General features: G+C 44.0%; 2 protein-coding genes across 7 annotated transcripts in view; one reads left to right on the forward strand and one right to left on the reverse strand.

Annotated features, from left to right (window-relative positions):
* The first annotated feature begins 5,151 nt into the window (after positions 1-5,151).
* prss35 (serine protease 35) lies at positions 5,152-10,016 on the forward strand. Of its 2 annotated transcripts, none has more exons than XM_027012538.3 (2): positions 5,152-5,382; positions 7,549-10,016. In XM_027012538.3, the coding sequence occupies exon 2, from the start codon at positions 7,568-7,570 to the stop codon at positions 8,813-8,815; it is 1,248 nt and encodes a 415-aa protein (XP_026868339.2). In that variant the 5' UTR covers positions 5,152-5,382; positions 7,549-7,567; the 3' UTR covers positions 8,816-10,016. The 2 variants fall into 2 exon arrangements, with proteins under 2 accessions (XP_026868339.2, XP_081579107.1); XM_081722981.1 differs by having other exon boundaries at positions 7,555-10,016.
* Positions 10,017-10,933: 917 nt separating this feature from the next.
* The window catches only part of snap91a (synaptosome associated protein 91a), a 42,308-nt gene continuing 33,203 nt past the window's right edge, over positions 10,934-20,038 (reverse strand). For 2 of the 5 annotated variants that reach the window (XM_081722978.1, XM_035528132.2), the window contains exons 17-28: positions 19,870-19,959; positions 19,028-19,096; positions 18,445-18,516; positions 17,636-17,698; positions 17,086-17,265; positions 15,543-15,752; positions 15,063-15,087; positions 13,995-14,079; positions 13,560-13,643; positions 13,322-13,426; positions 12,690-12,784; positions 10,934-12,489 (exon numbers count right to left, since the gene is read on the reverse strand). In XM_081722978.1, the coding sequence (XP_081579104.1) occupies positions 12,698-12,784; positions 13,322-13,426; positions 13,560-13,643; positions 13,995-14,079; positions 15,063-15,087; positions 15,543-15,752; positions 17,086-17,265; positions 17,636-17,698; positions 18,445-18,516; positions 19,028-19,096; positions 19,870-19,959 (1,070 nt within the window). In that variant the 3' untranslated portion in view covers positions 10,934-12,489; positions 12,690-12,697. The remainder of the gene's footprint in view (positions 12,490-12,689; positions 12,785-13,321; positions 13,427-13,559; positions 13,644-13,994; positions 14,080-15,062; positions 15,088-15,542; positions 15,753-17,085; positions 17,266-17,635; positions 17,699-18,444; positions 18,517-19,027; positions 19,097-19,869; positions 19,960-20,038) is intronic. The other 3 variants (XM_081722977.1, XM_081722980.1, XM_081722979.1) reach the window with 3 other exon arrangements.

The raw sequence follows: 20,038 nt of genomic DNA on the forward strand, positions 1-20,038 counted from the left end.
TACAGATAGTTTTTATAGATCTGCCTACACTGAAAGAGCAATGAGGAAGCTAAGGAAGGAATACCAGCCTGTAAAATGCCCATTGATTCCAAAATAGTGTGTATTACAGAATATTCTTCTGAATTCATCTAAAGTTTTCCTGTTCTTATAGAGACTATTTTTACACAAGCTTTAAGGTTTAAAAACAAGGCATTCCTGGACTTCTAAGGCTGTATCTGCTATGTCAAGAATGTAACACTTTTATCCAATGTGACGGTCCGGCCCTCTCCTCTCAGACGACTCCATGTGTGTGTGTTTGTGGGTTCATTTGCATGGCCACTCCCTCCTCGTGTATCACACCTGTTCCTCGTTTCATGTCGTTACAGTGCATGTATATAAAGTTTTGTGTAGTCATTGATGTTTGTCGGTGTTTGACCATGTGTGAGTCTGTATTCTAAGCTGTCTTCGTTGTGTTATGTAAGTAAATAAACGTGTCAATGTGTTCAACATGGTTCATTCCTGCATCCTGCCTAGTGTCCCGTGTTACACCCAACTATTTACAATACCTGGAGCCTAACTGGATTATGAAAGGTAGTGCATACAGGAATACTACAGTACTCAGTAGTACTAGTGGTACTAGAGTAACACTATACATTTTTTAAAAACATTTATTGTTTTGGAATATTTAATGTTGTTGATAAACCAGGTCTACAGCATATTTTTTCCACCACAACCCCCCAGCCAGACCAGGGGCACATTTATATGCTTAATGGTCACTGCAAACAGAGATTGCAATAACAAGTATAAAAACAGAATAGTCTAGAATTAGAGTCTAAAATAATATAAAGCAACAGTGGGGATAGCATTAATAGAGTGATCGCATGAAGCCAATGAGCAAATCTGCTCTGTAAAATAAGCAGTGTACACTTTAACATTGCATAATGAAACCTGCAAAATATGATCTTTATAATCAGGAAGAAGCCGCGTAGCCGTGCCAACCCAACCCATCCACACTTGTGGGCACACTTCCTGCCATCACATTGGGGGAGAGTGTCCCTGGAGGATTATGTTGGGGCCCTGGTTGTGGTCCAGTGCAGACTCTGCAAAGTCCAACCTGCCGACACTGGACTACCGGGACCAGTACGATTACGGCTACCAATATCCAGGATCGGACTCTTTGGGTCCTCCTTGCCCCCCATGGACTAAGAGGATCCTCCCTCTGGTTCAGAGAGCAGGTCAGCGGACTCTGAAGGTCACAAGCCTCTGGCACATAAGGCTCCAACCAAGGCACACCGCTCTACAGCCAGTAAGCTGCTCTGAGTTACCTTCAAGGAAGCTTCTTCATCAGAGGACGCTCCCTCAACTAAGGCACACTGCCTTAGAGCCCATGTGCCTACTCATGCACCTTGACATGGCGAAAAGGAAGCATCACCAGTGCCTGCTCCAGAGACAGGCAAATAATCTAGTTTGTTTCCTAGCTCGTCCGTCCAAATCGGCGAAGGGTGCTCCCCCTGGACTTGCCCCCTCCTCCTAGACTCCTCCCCATGTCAATATAATGTCCTGTTGGTTTGCCATTGTGTCTGTGTGGATATCTACTTGACACCATATGCTCTTTTAAGTCTTCTGTGGTTTGCCTCGTATGATAATCTGTCCATGTAGTGTTGTTCTTCATGTTTTCCAGTTCGTCATTGTGTCAACTAACATCTGTGTTGTGAGTACAATTGCATCCTGCCTCGCCACCCATGTCACAATAACAAAGATATGTAACAATGTCAGAAAATACACTAATAGCACTAATACACTAAAATCACAAATAGGAGTGAAACTGGTTTGATATGAAATATGGAAGCAGTGTAAAAGCCAATTTAGTTCCAATTTGCTACGCTTTGTTAGGCATATGTAAAGCCTGATTTTGAAAACAGGTAGTATTTTGGACGATTATTTTAAAGTCTACTGAAATAAATTACTATAATTAAAAGAGTAAATCACAAGAACTCACCAATCAACAAATCAATATCAGATATGCCACTAAATAAATTAAAAATGAATTGATCAGGTACCATTTTGCTATCTGTGTTGAATTTGGTTCCAGTATAATTACGCTTGAAGTCTAGCTCATATCTTAGAATTTGGGCATAATATGGGGATGTAGCTTGGAATCTGACACAAAACAGCACCTTCAGCACCTTCACTGATACCAACAGCTTATGCCCAAGCTTCAACATATGCCAAGAAAGGAATAAGAACGGGTTGTAAAACTATAATGCGTTTTAAACCTCCAGGAGCAAATATATCATTCTTCAGCCTTCTTCCCTTTATTAAGAAGCTTTTAAAAAGAGATCAGAAGCTTTGCACAGTAAAATAATATGCCTCATGTGCCAAGATGAAGTGTTTCCTTAGAAAGCATTTAGGTGTGGTTTATGTTTAATGTTTATGTATGCAAAGCCCTCAGACTCTCCTCTGTGTGTGTGTGTGTGTGTGTGTGTGTGTGTGTGTGTGTGTGTGTGTGTGTGTGGGCGTGTGGGCGTGCGTGCGTGTGTGTGCGTGCACGCGCATGAGATAAGAATTGTCACTTGATTGTGCAAGATTCTGAGATCATATGAGACTATGACTGTTCCCAACCTAGTCCTCGGGCACCGCCATCCAATCACCATTTGTATTTTATTTCTGAGTCCAACATGCACATTCCAGTTTAGAACACTGACTGCCTGGAATAGAGCTGTGAGCTGGAATAGAAGAATATGGGGATTGGTTAGTGTGCTCTTAGGATTATATTAAGACAGCAAAGTAATGGCAGCAAGAGACACAGACATCTCTCTATCTCTGTCTCTTACTCTCTCACTCTGTCTCTGTCTGATAGAAAGCTTTAATGCTACAGGAACCCAAGAGATAGGTTATTAGCTCAGATGTTTTAAATCTGAGATATCCTCTAAATCAAAAATAGATAAATAAAAAATATACTGCAATAGATTTTTTAGTTTTTAGTTATAGAATAATACAGATATGACACATGACTTGCAAGTTATAATAAGAATGCTGTATTAGCAATCAGCACTGCACTGAGCACTGAAATGTACACTGGGAATAGTGGGAGTTGCTTTCTAAATGGCTCCACTCTTACTAGATTCATGGGAAGGTCATAAGCAGAAAGCCAGGGAGGTTTGGGTTCCTGTGCCTGGCTCACAGCCTATCCCAGGGAGTGAAGGATAACCGAGCCCAAAGACCCATACAAACCAACAGCACTAACATCACATAGAGAGGTCACATTTAGAGAACAGTGTTTTCTTGTGCCAAATCAAACAGCTCACCCGCACACAGCCCTGGACATGAAGGGATGACTTCCTGCAAGGGTGCTCCCCCTATACAAAGACCCCTCTGTGCATATGACACACCCTGAACCAGAACCACAAACATCAGCGCCCCGTTCAGTGACGAACACTACTGAACGCTAATGAACACGGCTCAGTCTCTTTACCAGGACACAGCATGGAAGCCAAAGGCCTTGTGACGCTAACCTTTAACCCCTGAATGGGGTCCCAAACAGGCTATGCTGCAGCCCACAATTTTCACCCTTTTCCTCCCACTGCATCCCATTGCGACTGTTGCTAGGCAAGGGATTTGGGGTACAATACGGTAAGGGGAAAGTTGAAGGGTTCAGGAGACAGCTGGCTACAGGGTGGCCACGGACATCCTCGCATGACAAAACTATAAAGAATCACCATTTCGGTCAAAGCACACAGTATAAGGGCATTTTTGCAGTGCTTCCATTGGTTTGTGCAGGGGAGTGGACCATGTCTGCAGTACAAGAAGGCTTGAAATAATGGGCAGTTTCATATTTGTTCTGACTTTTGCTTCAGTTCATGAACTATCGGATGTCTTGCGCTACAGGGTATATCCAGTACCAAAATAGGAAAAACCTCACCAAACTCCAAAATTCTTCTAAACACCAGAAAGCTATGATGAACATAACCTGTAAATGATGAAAGGATTATTAATGAATCAATCCATCATATGACAAATGGTGTGTTGGTGCTTCTGTGTAGTTAACATGACTTTACTCAAAGCACCATTGGCAGTCATTAGCAGTTTCTCAGTCCATTTATCAAATCATTTGTCTTTTCATCACGCAAAGGGTCATCTTTTTTTTTTTTGTTACTTCCACTGTGATGTACTGGAGCTTTTGAGTATTTTCAGCATGTGAGCTCATACCATTTCATTTGAAAGCACATGCTTCCGTTTAAGTTTCCGCACTTAACTTCTGTAGGTTTTGCAGTCTCATAAATTTTCAGTTTCCATGTAAACTATATTGTCATTGCTTTTATCTGGCTTTGTTATCATGATCAGGTTGCTAAAAAAACCTCATCATAACCATTCATCAGGCCTACGGTTTTTCATAGTCAAACCTTTAAGCCAAATGTGCCCAGTCCTGTTACCGAAGCTACACCACACTGCAATTTCCTGGAGATCTACTAACCTGAAGAGTCTACTTCCAACCAAATTCCAGCAGATCTACTACAAGACAGAATTTAGGTGTAACCCTGCAGCTGAAGATCTACTGACAACTTCATTGAGTTGCATGCTGCAGGAGGGCAGCAGAAAACTATTAGCTCCAAAGGGGATAAACAACAGACAGACCTAACGAAAGAAAACAAAAAAGCTGTGAATCTTGAGTCTACCAGAACGCACTGTAAAAGTGTAAAGCTGATTGTTTCCCAGGGTTGTTACCAACATACAGTTCTTTAAGTCATCTATTCTCAGCGCTCTATTGTAATTTTGCCTTTACGCCAATGCAACGGCAATGTACAAATATTTAATGACCGCACAGAGCACCCGCTCTCCTCTTTCTCACATCACCAAACACGGAGACAAGTGTGGCTGTTATGGGAAGCGACTGCGCGACTTTAATGCTATTGTGTCCAAGGTGGAACTAATTTTCGTCCGGACCGAATGAAAAGCCCATTTAAATCAAGAGAATAAACGATTTTTTGAGATTGTAGTTTAAGATTGATTGAACATTTGATTAATTTAAGTAGTAAGACGCAGTCTCCTCAGCTAACGCTCTGCTAATGTTACCGTTCAGTTTATCCAGTCCATCCCTCCACACGGTTTCATGCGTTCAAGTGCTCGGTCCCTCCCCTATAAGAAATTCTTTGTTGCAAGTGAAAATCTTGTTCAGACGTTTTTCCCCTCCCTCTCCGGCATCAAGTGCAATACAAACAGACGGCTCTGGCTCCGTCTTCTTCCAGACTTGATGGTGAAAGGGGGATCCAGAGAAGTGGACTGTCGCCTATTGTTAGGAAGAATTGGGCGATGAAGTAATTCTGCCTATTAAACAGGGATTGTGTTTGAATAAGCAAACATCACTTTGTGGATTCATCATATCCATCAATCGAATGCTAGCAGGTATGATGCGTTTCACTTCTCGAAGGGAAAACGTACTCAATCTGGGCTGGATGTTTTGGATTAGCTATTAATCTGCAAATACTTTTCACCTTACTCCGCCGGGACCTCTTTGATGAATCGACGGGGGATTTTTTGCGAACTTCAGGAAATATCGAGAAGCGGCCGCGAAAGAAATTTTAATTTCTGGTTGTATTTTTCTCACAAATTACTTTTTTTTTCACAGATAGTGCCAACCATCGCTTCTTCACTCGTTCAACTTCAGTCACTGCACACTGAAAATAAATACCCATTGTACTGTTTTTTAAAAAATAATAGAAAATCCAAAAATCCGCCAAAACTGAGGGATTGTTTGTTTATTTATTTATTTTTAGATTGTCATGATATAATTTTACAATAGCCTAGCTGTTATTGCTTCTGTCCGCCGTATTAAGAATATTCATGGATATTCAGTTAATGGCATTATTTATGTTGCTGCTGCAGGTAAGACTGTACCTACTTAGAGGGTTTGAAATGTAATTGTTGTTTTATGGAAGCTTGTGATCCAGTGTGCAAACAATGAATGACAGCAACTTGGGACAACTGATATTCTTCTAAAATACTGATGCTGAGTCGCCTCACTGATTAAACACCGCGTATACCTGAAGACGTGGTTTATTTTTTAATGAAATAAATGACTAAAACAATTTTTGATTAGGCTAGTCGGATATTTCGCGCCACCGTTGGGTTGAAGGATTTTTGGGGGTAAAAAGTAATGCTGGGGTGGTTATTTCGCACTAATGGGAAAAATGCGTCATACTGCAGTGGAAACTGCTGTTTCTGCTCAACCGAAATCCCTATTTTACTCCAACCTACGCCAAAAAAAAAATTGTGGCAGTGAGTCTTAGAGTTTGCTCTGCCGCGGCAGTGTAATTTTCGCTGGGTAAGATGTTGGGAAACTTACCCATCATAACTAATTGGTTACACAAGAGTCTCTCAATTAGCGATGGCTATGGATATTATAAACGTTAGTTAGATGCTATTATAGCCAAAATGTTGCAGGGTTGTTTGAATTCGCTAATTCCTGACATCACGCTTCTAGTGTGGTAGTGAAAGAGGGTGACACTAGTTAAATGTCCTGTCATTGGTCCTAGGTTTGAACCTGATTAGTGCTCACTGACGGGTAGGTTATAAGGTCGCATTTATATATACACTGTAAGTACTGGACGTCCTCGGCCACCCGGGACTACTGGACGGTCATATAATGACCGCCAGGGCTGCCGCCTTATGCGCGCACGCTGTTTCCATGATATACTATCATTACCGTTCCAGGCGCACGAGATAATTGCAGCGTCAGAAGATAGAGAAGGATTTGTTTCTAAATGTCCTGTTAAATATCATATGTAAAATATTATTCAAAGGTTTAATCCAGTCATTGTTTTGTTGATCCACTCTGATGCTTTTAGTCTCTGCTGTATTCTCTGCTAATTAGATGTAGCCTATATGTTTTAGCTGCGCTGTGGTCTGTTCTATGATACTTTTAGCCTCGTCTCTCTTCTAGTGTTACCTTCTGGCTTTACAGCATAAGTAACCAACTTAAAATGCCACAAGGTTTCATCACTTTTCCATAAACCTACACTATTCATCTTGGATCATCAGCCTCGGTGAGAAGGAATTTGTTTCATTAAGTTTAGCTTTAGGGTTTAGGAATTTAGTTTAGGAATTTAGGTCGTGCTGTCACGACCTCCAGCTTGCATCAGCTCAGTTCCGAGTGCAGCATGTCTTACATCAGCGCAGGGATCCAGTGTAGCCATGCAGAGATTCCTGTGAGTGCGAGGGGCATGGAGGGTCACGTCAGGCACTCGCTCTAACTGCGCTTTAGGATTTGTTCTTAGTTTATTATTTGCCTCCCTCTAGTGCCCAAAACGGGCATAACAACTACATTGGCCTGCTAGAGTTTTGGATTCTTATATTTGACCCATTGTTTCATCAACCTTTCCTCTAGTGTTGTATCACCTTTAAAAAAAAATTATCCTCCTCTTAGAACCATACCCATATTTAAAACGTATTTGAAGTAGTTATAGTTTTACCTTCAAAATTCTTTCTTTACATATACAACGAATTTTCCCTTTTGTGCTCCTCCCCCTCTCTCTCTCTCTCTCTCTCTCTCGTTCCCCACCCATTAATCAGGTGCAGGGGTGTCTGTGCGATGGGACCTGTGCCCCTGAGTCTCCGGCTCTCTCTCTGTCTTGCCCTGTTCTCAGCCTCAGCTGGCAGCACAGGTGAGGATGAATACACCTGGCCCCAGAGGAAGGTGCCGCTACTGCGAAGCAGGCGGACAGTGCGCCTGGGTAGCTCCAGCTTCTCGGCTGAGCAGCAAGGCGGGCTGCAGAGCACTTGTGGGATCGAGTGTCAGCGGAACCTTGCAGAGCCCAGTCTGGTGATGCTGGAGAACATGCTCTCCTACGAGACGCTGTACGAGAACGGCACGCGCACGCTCACTACTATCGCGCTGCACCAGGCCGCTGACCCCACCCACTTGCCCACAAACTCCTCCTCGCTGAGGTCCCGCCGCAAGCGTGCGGTCTATGGCTTGGACACACGCTTCACCATCGCGAATAAGCAGTACTCGCTGAAGTACCCGTTCTCCACGTCTGTGAAGATCTCGACAGGCTGCTCCGGTGTGCTGCTGTCCCCCAGACACGTGCTGACTGCAGCCCACTGTGTCCACAACGGCTTGGACTACCTGAAGGGGACGCGGAAGCTGAGTGTGGGCATCCTGCGTGACCAATCTCGCCGCAGGAAGGGCAAGCGTGGGAAGGGAGGGAAGAGGAGACGAGGGAAGGAGGCACGCGAGGTGTCGGGGGGAGATGAGCACGGCGAGGAGAAGAAACGTGAGCGGAAATCGAAGGGCCGGAGAAACCGGAGCAGGCGGAGCGCCGAAACCGGGCCACCCTCGTTCCGCTGGACACGCGTGCGCCAGACGCAGGTGCCCAAGGGCTGGTTCAAGGATGTGGGGGACGGCACCAGGGCTGACTACGACTACGCCGTGCTGGAGCTGAAGAGGGCACAGAAGAGTCAGCACATGGACCTCGGCATCATCCCTTCCGTTACCAAGCTCCCCGCCGGCCGCATCCACTTCTCAGGCTTCGACGATGATCGGCCGGGCAACCTGGTGTACCGCTTCTGCTCCGTGTCAGAGGAGTCCAACGAGCTGCTGTACCAGTACTGCGACGCCAAGCCCGGCTCAAGCGGCGCCGGTGTCTACGTCCGCCTGAAGGAGCCCGGCAAGAGGAAGTGGAAGCGTAAGGTGATCGGGGTGTTCTCAGGCCACCAGCAGGTGGAGCTGAACGGTGCGCAACAGGATTACAACGTGGCTGTGCGCATCACACCCCCTAAGTTCGCCCAGATATGCTACTGGGTGTATGGAGACTCTAGCCAGTGTCAGACAACCTGAGGGACTGCCACTGGGGGCCATACTGACTGCCCCACCTACTGCCCCACCTCCCACTGCCCCGCCTCTTACCCAATCTGGCCTCTCCTCAAACTGCCTCCCCGACTTCCTTCCTTCAGAGCCGGCTTGCAGAAACAGCACCACAGGGTTAGCATGGAATTTGACAGCAGACTGTGTGGTAAACAAGCCTGGTTTCCATTTTGCTTGGGCTTTTCTGTCATCCAAAAAGCCTCAGCTGATGCAGCATTCCAAACTGGCCACCAGTTTCTGGTCTTTCTTCCAAAAGAGACTCGTCATTACTGTATTATTACTGATAAGCCAAATCAGTGGCAGGCAAGAAATGATAATTTATTTAATTTTAAAATAAATTCTCTTAATGAATGGGCTGTATAAAAATGAAACAGAAAGGTCAGCTAGTAAGGCTACAAGGAATAAATTGAACAATGAGAAATCTGGAAAAGATTTCATTTTGATCCATTTTCATATGTATGCATATTTATCTTTCATATGTCATCAGTGTCACTTTAGACTGAGAGTGCTGAAATAGCTTCAGAGCAAATCAACTAGTTTTGGCTTAATGCCCCAGCAAAAAAAAACCAAACAACTTTTTTTTTTTTTTTGAGTGAAAAAACCTTTGGTGTATGCTTGTAGAGGTTTTTTTTATTTTCTTTTTTGTTTGTTGTGCTTTTAGGAAAAAAAAAAATTGTTTAATACATTAGTCTTCTGATTATGTTTCAGAAATTGTTAATGATGTAAGTTTTAAAAATAATGTAACTGGGTATTCAGCCTTATGGTTACACAACTTGTGCCTTTTTCACTGGCAAAGAGGCAGTCAGCTGACATGCGGCGCAGTCATCCTGCCCAGAAACACAGGTGCTAGTGTACATTTTTGGTGCTAATTTAATTTTTTTAAATATTAAATTTATAAAGACTCATCAGAGTGTATTTCGATAGAGTACTGTAGAGCTATAAGTATTAAATCTAAGGGTAAAGTGATGGACTTAATGTGGCAATTTTTTAGTAAAATTACAAAAGGTTATTTAAATTCAGATACTCAAGGCATTGGACATCATTTGACTTTTGTAATTGCAGAATAGGATATAATTATGTAGATGAATAGCAAATAAAAATCAGAGTTAATGTAAATGTGTTGATTTTATACAATGTTTTTAAATACCAAATAAATTATAATTCATACATCATGTTCTAAGAGGTTAGAATATTATTATTATTATTGCAGCATATTTGGCTTTCCCATACAGAAAGGAACAAATGTGCCTTTAGCTGCTGCATTCTCTGTCGCATCTTTAGACAAGGGTCTTAGTACTTTTTTCAACACCTACTTAAGATGTTTGATACAACAAGGGTAGTTTTGTAGTGTTACTCCATTTCAAACTCAAACAGCAGGTGTGTGGGGATACAGGTAGACATAGTTTCCCTTCTATGTTGACGTAGCTTTAGTTACACAAAAGTGTTCTGAAGACATGTGTTTGGTCATTGATATGTAGCTAGTGATCTGGCTTGGGTCTATTAGAGCAAGTGTGTAGTGCTGTGGCCTCTTTTATCTCTGTATTATGATAGCTGGGTTCTCTACAGGACTGCTGCTGGTTAATAATTTTGACAGTGTCAGCCTCTGGAGTTATGTCACAGAAGGCTGCAATATGCACCCACATGGTTATTGGTAACTATCATATTAAGCATTTGCAGAGGTGTTAATGTATTGCTAGGCAAATTGGAACCACAAAATATTGCAGTACAATTGCCCATATAGACCATTTAGATGTGGTGTGCTCAACCTGTGTCCTGGACATCCACTGCCCTGCAGAGTTTAGTTTCATCACACAAGGCTCTGAGATGCTACTGAAGGTCCCGATTAACTGAATCAGGTAAATTAGTGTTTCATCTATATTCTGCAGAGCAGTAGGGAGATCTGGAGGAGAGATTTGCCAAGTCAAGCGGGGATTTCCCAGACCCTATCTTCTACATGTGTACACACTTGGGTCATTATTGAGCCTTGTGTAAACTGTCTCGGGTATGTTAGACCAGGTAAAGTAAGTGTAAACAACGTGAGGTCCCCAGGAGCCAATGTCATCAAAGTCAATAAACTTAAGCTCAGCCAGCCATTTTTAATCTTCTGTGTATTTATTGCATCTCAAAAGGCTTACATGCACTGGGTCAGGGTGCCATAAATATATGAATAAATAAAGTCAAAATAAACATCTGAAAAAAAATAAAAAGGACAGATTACCTTCTGTCATTTTCTATCATTTATTTCACAATAGCCAAAGCTTTACTCGTCTGACTGAAGGACAAGCAGAAAAAGGTCTATGTGGGAGTGTACATTACAGGACTGACACCACTGGTCCAACACAGCTGGCTAAACACCATTGCTGTAACACTGTTTAACAGTGACCTCTTCTGGAAACACACATAGATCTGCTGTCTCTGAACATTAGCTCCTCACAAACCACGGTCAGTATGATGCCAAGTAATCCTAATCTCAGCCAACACACAACTGGTCTCAGATGAGCAACTTCTTCCATCACGGAGCTGATGTGCCATCTTTACCAACAGTAATCACCATCAGAAACATTATATGTAACATCATCAGAAACATTATATGTAACAAACTGGGATGTAGATGACTGTTGTTGAAGGGGATAGTACTGAACATTTTTACTTCTGTCTACAGTTATACAAAAATAACACTATACCTACTAGTGTATGTTTGGTATCCAAACTTCACAAGCAGTTATGAAAATCAAATACCACATTTCATTGACTTAGACAGTGGGAAACCAAGGAAACATTAGTACTGTATCCCAAAACCCACATTATGGTGACTGATTTACATAGTTCCTTTCTTGATGGATTCTGAAAAAGACCTGTTACATATTCCACTGACATGTATAGACCATTGATTCCACACAACAATTTCAAACCAGAATTACAAATAAATAAAAAAATTAAAATAAATAAATAAATAAATAAATAAATAAAGAGAATTTGTAAGCCCAGGTAGGATACTGATTTATTACATATGCCATATTTCATTACGTTATATTCAGAAACAAATATGTATATAAACCAATAATGGGAGATGACCACGCCTTTGTTTTATTATCAGATTTACGTCAATAAGCCCATCCACAAATACAGAATAGAGAAGAGGAAAAAACCTTTGATTTTCCAATTATATACACTAAAGTACCTTCTGCAAAGGACACGTCACACGCTGCTGTAAAATGGACATAAAAGTAAGAAGTGTGGCCCTGCATGGAGAAAGGTGGGGAAGTGGGTGGAGGCAACACCATTCTCCTTAAAAAACCACACAACAGGACATCAACACACACACATCATTCAAACATAGAAGCCAACACTGTAAAACACTCTACATACATACGCATTTGTTGTAATCCTTCGTAGTTAAGTTTTCATTTTTTCCCCTCTATTTCTATTTTTTGGAATGATTTTGTTTAATTTATATTGAAACAAAAAAGAATGACATCAAGATAAGCACACCTTTGCTGTTCTTTTTTTTCCTCTATAGTTCACTTCACACTTTGTGCTACAACATGACATGGAGCTGAAAGGGCAGGGCAGGGGGCGTGGTTAGGGAGTGTCTCGGTGTGTATATGGTCAGTGGACACATCTTTCTCAGCCTAATCTCAAAGATACTGAGATGGGGGGAGAGAGAGAAGACAGAAAGAAGCCCATTACATACAGCCATTTTACGCTAATAGGTCACCAGAAATCCTGGCCATCTGCCTGCCTGCACACTTCTCTTGTAGCTCAAGCCTAGACTTATCAGCGCTTTCTAAAGGCATTACATCATCAAGCATTTCCAAAGACACAGTAGTAGGACTTGGTGTGATACCTGGGAAATTACAAGAAGTCCTTAATGTTGAGGTCTGCCAGAGGATCCTTAGTAGGAGGTTTCTTGGGGCTCTGGGCTGCTGGGCCTGGAGATAGCTGAGAAAAAAACATGACGCATAATGAGTGTATCGTTGTGCGTGTATGTTAGACTGATTAATGGTAGTGTGCAGGCCCAGTTCCTACTGATGTGCATGTGTATGCTTTTGTGTGTGTGTGTCTGTGTGTGTGTGTGTGTGTGTGAGTAAGTGAGTGTGTGTGTGTGAGTAAGTGAGTATGTGTGTGAGTGTGTGTGTGTGTGTGTGTGTGAGTGAGTGAGTGAGTGAGTGTGTGAGTGAGTGAGTGTGTGTGAGTGAGTGAGTGAGTGAGTGTGAGTGTGTGTGTGAGTGAGTGAGTGAGTGTGTGTGTGAGTGAGTGAGTGTGTGTGTGTGTGTGAGTGAGTGAGTGTGTGTGTGTGTGAGTGAGTGAGTGAGTGTGTGAGTGAGTGAGTGTGTGAGTGAGTGTGTGTGTGAGTGAGTGTGTGAGTGAGTGTGTGTGTGAGTGAGTGAGTGAGTGAGTGAGTGAGTGTGTGTGTGAGTGAGTGAGTGAGTGTGTGAGTGAGTGTGTGTGTGAGAGAGAGAGGGGGGCTGTGTTTACTGGGGCTCCTGGTACAGCTGTTCCTGCAAAAGGTGGTCTCATCATGGGCTGGCCCATCATCATTGGCTGGGGCATCATGGGAGCTCCTGCACCAGCAGAGGGAGGCTATAGAGAGTGAATGTTGTGGGGGGAGGCGTCAGATGTCAGACATTCATGTGATCAGAAGCTCTCAGATACACCGAGTCCTTATATGTCAGGGCAAAACCCTCTTGTCAAGCATGCACAGTGCTTCCCTCACCATGCCAAATCCAGACTGGGCCCCCATGGGTGGTGGCATGGCACCAACAGGGGGCGTGCCAGTCGTGGCACCAGGGGCACCAGGCTGAAAACACACATCAGAACTGGGATGAGCTTATCAAGCTCTAAAGCAGAAAGGTCATTGAAAAATAGTGGCACTACTATCCTTGACATTTGAGAAGCTTGAAAAGCCAATATCTTAAAAAGGCTTTCTGGAAGCACAACACTCAAGAGCAGCATTGAGAATCAGAGTCAGCTAAGCTTCTTTTCTTATGAAGGGCTTTGTAATTGCTGCACTAAATCAAGTGAATTAGAGCAGGGAAAGCTTGAAAATGTGCAGCACATGGGCTCTGTGTCCGATAACTCGCGTTAGAAGAGGAGCATGTTGAGACTTTTTTCCAAAGCAAGCTGCAGCGTGGCAAGCTGAAGACCATACCACCTGTGCCGTGGGTGTGCCCCAGCTCGAAAGGGCGACCTGCGGGGTCCAGTTCGCTCCACCTGTGAGCTTCTTCTCACTGTCCCTGCAACAAAAATAGGAGTAGACAGTACATCTGATCACTTCTGTCATATACCACCCCCAACCTATCCAACCCCAATAATACAGTCTATATATCGCAATTACAATACAATCAATACCTTATGTTTGCCATTTACCACACGATAAAGCATGACACACCAAATGATCAAGGGATCTAAACTCTCTTCTTAGGGTGTTTTCACACTAGAGATTTTTTTCTGGGTCTCGCACCACTTGTTCTGTGGTGTTTTCGAGCCCCGTAATGATCCACTGAACCGATCTCTGTTCCTCCGGAAATCAGTGGTCTGCAGTGCACGTCAAGCAGTCTCTGGCACAGTGTAGGCTCTGACTGCCTCATGTTATCACTATTATGCTTCAGTATATGTCTAATCAACCCACTTTCATAAGACTGTACCAAGGTTACTGTCAAAAGCTCACGTTTACAGAGTGAGTGCATGCAACGAGAGTGTCGCAAAAAAAAAGCACATCTCGTGTTGGCTTGTATGGATAAAAGTTTCTCATACAAAAATGACTCATCTGCATGCATTCCTAGATGGTGAAAAGCTGTGCATCCAAAAAGCACTGTTCTTCACTGCTTGAGTGTTTGTAACCAAGGAAAGTAATAAAAAGCAGTAAACAGAAGAACATTTTGCAAACCTGCACTCAGAAAAGTGACGTATGGAATTGTGCAATCAATCCATGCAATGGATTGGTTTGGATGGAATTCTGCTGTCTGGAAGCAAACCAGCGATAATGAGTCCCTCCCCCAATGAAGCCCAGAATTGTTCCTGGGTGCAAACTCGAGTATTTGGGTCAAGTCTGAAAACTCCTTTAGAGATCAGAAATTGGTCAGCCACCATTCCAGGCATAATGATCAGATCAATAGGTCTGGGGACTAGACTGAAACAAAGAAGTGGTAGCCTGCTAAGGACATACAAACTCAATAACAGTTAGGACAAAATACACAGAGAGACAGCGCGAGCTTACTTTTTCTGGCTCCCCATTCCCAGATCTGCAAGCAGGGAAAGCAGCAGTGAGTAACACCATCTAATAAGTCCCATCAGCGCTTGCATTTCTCCTTATGACCATTATTGCTATACACTATTACTCCTACTACCCTGACAGCACTGTCGTAATACACTGATAGAAATTCATTTCAGTTAAATGTTTTATTTCTATAGGTTTTAACAACAGAGCTTGTCTTTAATGGAGTCCAGGGCCACCTTCCTAATGAGCAAACTAAGGAAGATAATGGGGAAGAAAAACTCCATTGACATCATAAGGAAGAAGCTTTGAGAGGAGCCACGGATATGAATACCATCTGTTACTCTTATTACACTAACAGCACTAACAATACCACTGGCTTTACACTTTAACAGCACTAACGTTACTATAATCTATTGCTAACACTACCACTGGCTTATTACTCCAACAGCGGCAGCATTGCTAGTGCCTCGTAGGACGTACTTCCGACCAGGTTGGCGAGTGAGGAGTCCAGGTCGCTGCCAATGGCTTTGGGGGGAGGTGCTGCTGTGGGCATCATGGTGGGCATCATTGTGGGCGCAGCCGGCAGAACTACTGAAGGAGCTGTGGGGGTTCCAGTGGCAGCAATGGGGGTCCCGCCTGTACTCTGGGGGGTTATGGCAGGCATGAGCAGGTCCCCTAATCCATCGAACACTGCAGACATATGCACACATAACTCAGGTTACAACACTTGTGCGTGCACACACACAAACACACACACAGTATCAGCAGAAAAATCTCAATTTCTGAGCCTTCCGCATCTGTGTGGCAGTCTGAAATTGCCACATTTGTTCAGCTATTTGCCAGTGGGTTACACTAATTTCACCCCAGATTACCTCCTTGCATCCACACCATGCCAAACCTTAGACCTAACTACTGCTTTACACACAGGCTGCAAATCCAACCACATGTCTGGCATAGCTCTACACACTGTGAGATCCTGCATCTCACACTGCTAGGTGAGATATGCCTAAACCCTTCTGAGCATGGGAACGTTTAGGAGATGGACTTCCACAGTGTTTCCCAGCATAGTCCTCAGGGATTATCAGGCATTCCACATTTCTGCTCTATATCATCTCTTGATGTTCCCAGGAATTAACTGGTCATCCATCTCATATTGGCTGATACCTAGGTGGTAAATGTGAACTGGGTGGGGGTATTCTTCAAGGACAATTCGGTCCATTCTGAATTTAGACAATTTAGTCCATTGCAGAAACACTTAGGAAAAAAACACCAGAAAATCCAACCAATCCTGGAGGTTGTAGAAGGAGACCGATCAGGTCAGGACAGAGGTAGAATGTGTGCAGGGTGGCATTTGGTAAAAGGTAGATGCATATCCCCACTACGAAAATGCCACATTGCCACAGACGTCATGCTCCGAAGCCCCGTGGAGAAGTTGCTGGGGATCTCACCAGTCCCATAGTGGTAGCAAATCAGTGAGCCAGTAGTGTGAAGCAGAAAGTGAAGCATGGGCAAGAAGCACAGAGAGATAGGGAGAGAGAGAGAGATAGGGAGAGAGAGAGAGAGAGAGAGAGAGAGAGAGAGAGAGAAAGAGTGGGGTAAGAGATTAACTTAAAAGAAAGCCATAGAGGGGATAAAACATGGCTTAGCTTGAGATCAAGTGTTCAGATTGGTAATGTTAAGACAGAGGTAAACAGCACATGGAGATAATGAAAGAAGACACGAAAAGAGAGAGAAAGCAGCATGTGAAGGCATTGAGCCTCAGTCAGAGATTACGTAAGACGAGCAAATAGGAGTGTTGCATTCATGCAGATAGCGTACAGCTCAGGTGAGGAGAAGAGGGGACTCCAATCAGGACCTGCCACGGAGACCAAGCAGGGGCCCCAGCACGGAGCCCCGGCACGGAGCCCCGGCACGGAGCCCTAGACGGAGCAGTTCTGCTGCCTCTCAGCAAACAGACATCAACCTTAAGATATTATTGGATCTCTCTATATTCATTTGCAGCCCAGACCAGTACCGGTCCCACCTGATGTGTCGAATCCTCTGGAGGGCGCTGTGGAGGCAGGCGCAGCCTCAGCTGGTATGGAGGTGGTAGGTGCAGGGGCGAAGGCGTCGAAGGCTGACTCCAGCAGGTCATCTTGAGCTGCAGATGGTACGGGGGCTGCACCGATTGGGGCAACCGCGGGGGCCACAGGAGAAATCAGGCCTAGGAACAGAAAATAACAACCAGTATGAGTCAGGACCTGACTCTTTCACTTTCAGCGACAGACTGATTGAAATAACTTTAAGACCATTCGTGTTGTGTTCTGAAAGGGTGTTTTGCCAATATATTTTAGAAAATTTATCAACATTGTGGGTGTTGGTCACCCTTTTTATGTGGGCTGATATCTGGGTTGTAAATGTGAACTGTGGGAGTGAATTTTCCAAGGACAAGTACTGTGGTATGTCATAGAACATAGAACAACGCAGTGAAGTAAACTCCAACACAATGCACAATGCTGGGGTGCGTGCGTGTTCACACAGAGAAACAGCAAGAGAGAGGTAAGAGAGGGTGAAGTATGTGAGGTGTGGCAGACCTCCGAGCAGGTCAGCAGCAGCCATGGTGGTCTGGGGTTCGCCGGCAGGCTCCCCAAATGCGTCTGAAGATGACAACAATGATGATGATGATGATGATGTTGATGATGTTGATCCAGAGTGCAGCGTGCAGATAGAGAAGCATTAGACATCCTCAACACTAACACAGGACCAGATGAAGAGAGTGAGCCAGGACTGTACTGTCACACACATGCACAAGCAGAAACACTGACTGATATATCTAACCAAAATATCCTGACTGTAAGACATCGTGCTGTTCACGTAAAGGTGCTCTGAACTATTGAGATAACTTATTTACATTACATACATACATACATACATACATACATGTTACCAAATTACCACTCTACCATACCATCATATTTCCATGCTGACACAATAGCGTACTGCTATTCTGCTCAAAAATGTAATCACAGTTATACTTACACATAACAACCGTTAAAATTCAATATCTTTTTAAAAAACACATGAAACATTATTTTAGACTAGGTTTTGTTTATTAGGTTTTGTTTATTAATCTACTTGAATATTTAATTAGCCATTAAATGTAATTTACTTGTCAAACGTGGTTTCATACAAAATTTCAAATAATAAAAAATCTTTGGCAAAATATATCATTTTTAAAAGTACAAGAACATATTTCAAAGTACAGGAACATATTTCTCAGATAAACAGATTAATCTGTTAAAACATGATTTTAAGATTATAACATGTAAACATTCTCAGGTCTCTAGGAACCTAAGGTATGTGTGTGTGCGCGTGCGTGTGTGTGCATGTGCATGGTGCATACCCAGCAGGTCTACAACAGGAGTCTCTGCTTTGGGAGGAGACGTAGGAGCTGGAGCTGGAGCAATGAATGAGTCTGGGGGGTAGAGAAGACACAGGGAGAGAGAAATGTGTATTAGTGTGAAAGACATCCATCTTCATTTGTCTTGTGTATTTTTTCATACATAGCAGACAGGAAGGAGAACTGCATAAGACCCACTTGTCCATTGCATTCAATTTGGTTTCAGGGTGGCACTTAGCTGATTTTAAACTCTGGAGGATATGGCTGTTGTCAGTGGACATGCCAAGAAAAAGGTTAATCAGCTAATGCTGTTGATCATTTTTCCAGCTTGCATTGGTATTCCTTGCCTAAAAGACGCCTGCTACACACTACTGGACAGAATACACCCAGAGGAAAGCAGTTGCTATGGGAACTAAACCAAGGATAAACCTAGATGAATCGACCAATTAAACTGGCTAGAAACTGAAGAGTGTAAAGACCTGAGGAGCAGATTCGCAGAGTCTCACGCGCGTGCGCACACACACAGACGCATAAAGACACACACAGACATATACTTACAGACACCGACTCACACATATGCACTCACCAGATAAAAGGTCCCCAGTGACGGAAGGTTCTGGCAAGAGTGAAGGTCCCGGAGAGACAGCGGGAAGATCTTCATCATGACAACCGGCGAAGACAAAAGAGAAGGAGCCAGTAAAGAAAAAAAAAAAAGAAAGAGCTTGAGGAGCCTAGCAAGCAAATGATACCCAGACACACCACACGGACAGGCATGCTCCTGCAGGTGAGGGCATGCGCACACCACACAGACAGGCATGCTTCTGTAGGTGAGGGCATGCGCACACCACACAGACAGGCATGCTTCTGCAGGTGAGGGCATGCGCACACCACACGAACAGGTATGCTTCTGCAGGTGAGGGCATGCGCACACCACACAGACAGGCATGCTTCTGCAGGTGAGGGCATGCACACACCACACAGACAGGCATGCTTCTGCAGACCACACAGACAGGCATGCTTCTGCAGGTGAGGGCATGCGCACACCACACAGACAGGCATGCTTCTGCAGGTGAGGGCATGCGCACACCACACAGACAGGCATGCTTCTGCAGGTGAGGGCATGCGCACACCACACAGACAGGCATGCTTCTGCAGGTGAGGGCATGCGCACACCACACAGACAGGCATGCTTCTGTAGGTGAGGGCATGCGCACACCACACAGACAGGCATGCTTCTGCAGGTGAGGGCATGCGCACACCACACAGACAGGCATGCTTTTGCAGGTGAGGGCATGCATAAGTCCAAGCATCACTATGTGATAAACCAAGACGTAGAGGGTCAAAACAAACAAATGCCACAGGATGAAGACGGGACAAGAGGAGACGAGGTATGGGACAGAGGAAGGGGGCAGGGTTCGTCTCCTGTACCTGCACCGAACAGGTCTACATTAGCAGTGGGAGTAACGGCAGCTTTGGACTCTGTGGAGGCGCTTTGCTCAGGCACAGAATCAAATATATCTACGAACAAGGACACACATGGGCGTTACGTGTCAAACCTGCACATCAGATTTGCCATCTGGCTCTGAGAGAGACACAA

The sequence above is a fragment of the Electrophorus electricus genome, chromosome 11 (assembly GCF_041902795.1).
Source record: "Electrophorus electricus isolate QZ-2024a chromosome 11, ASM4190279v1, whole genome shotgun sequence".
Lineage (NCBI taxonomy): Eukaryota > Metazoa > Chordata > Actinopteri > Gymnotiformes > Gymnotidae > Electrophorus > Electrophorus electricus.

What these genes read in the sequence shown, in the direction of transcription:
- prss35 (XM_027012538.3), top strand. Translation starts at nt 7,568, where the DNA reads ATGGGACCTGTGCCCCTGAGTCTCCGGCTCTCTCTCTGTCTTGCCCTG.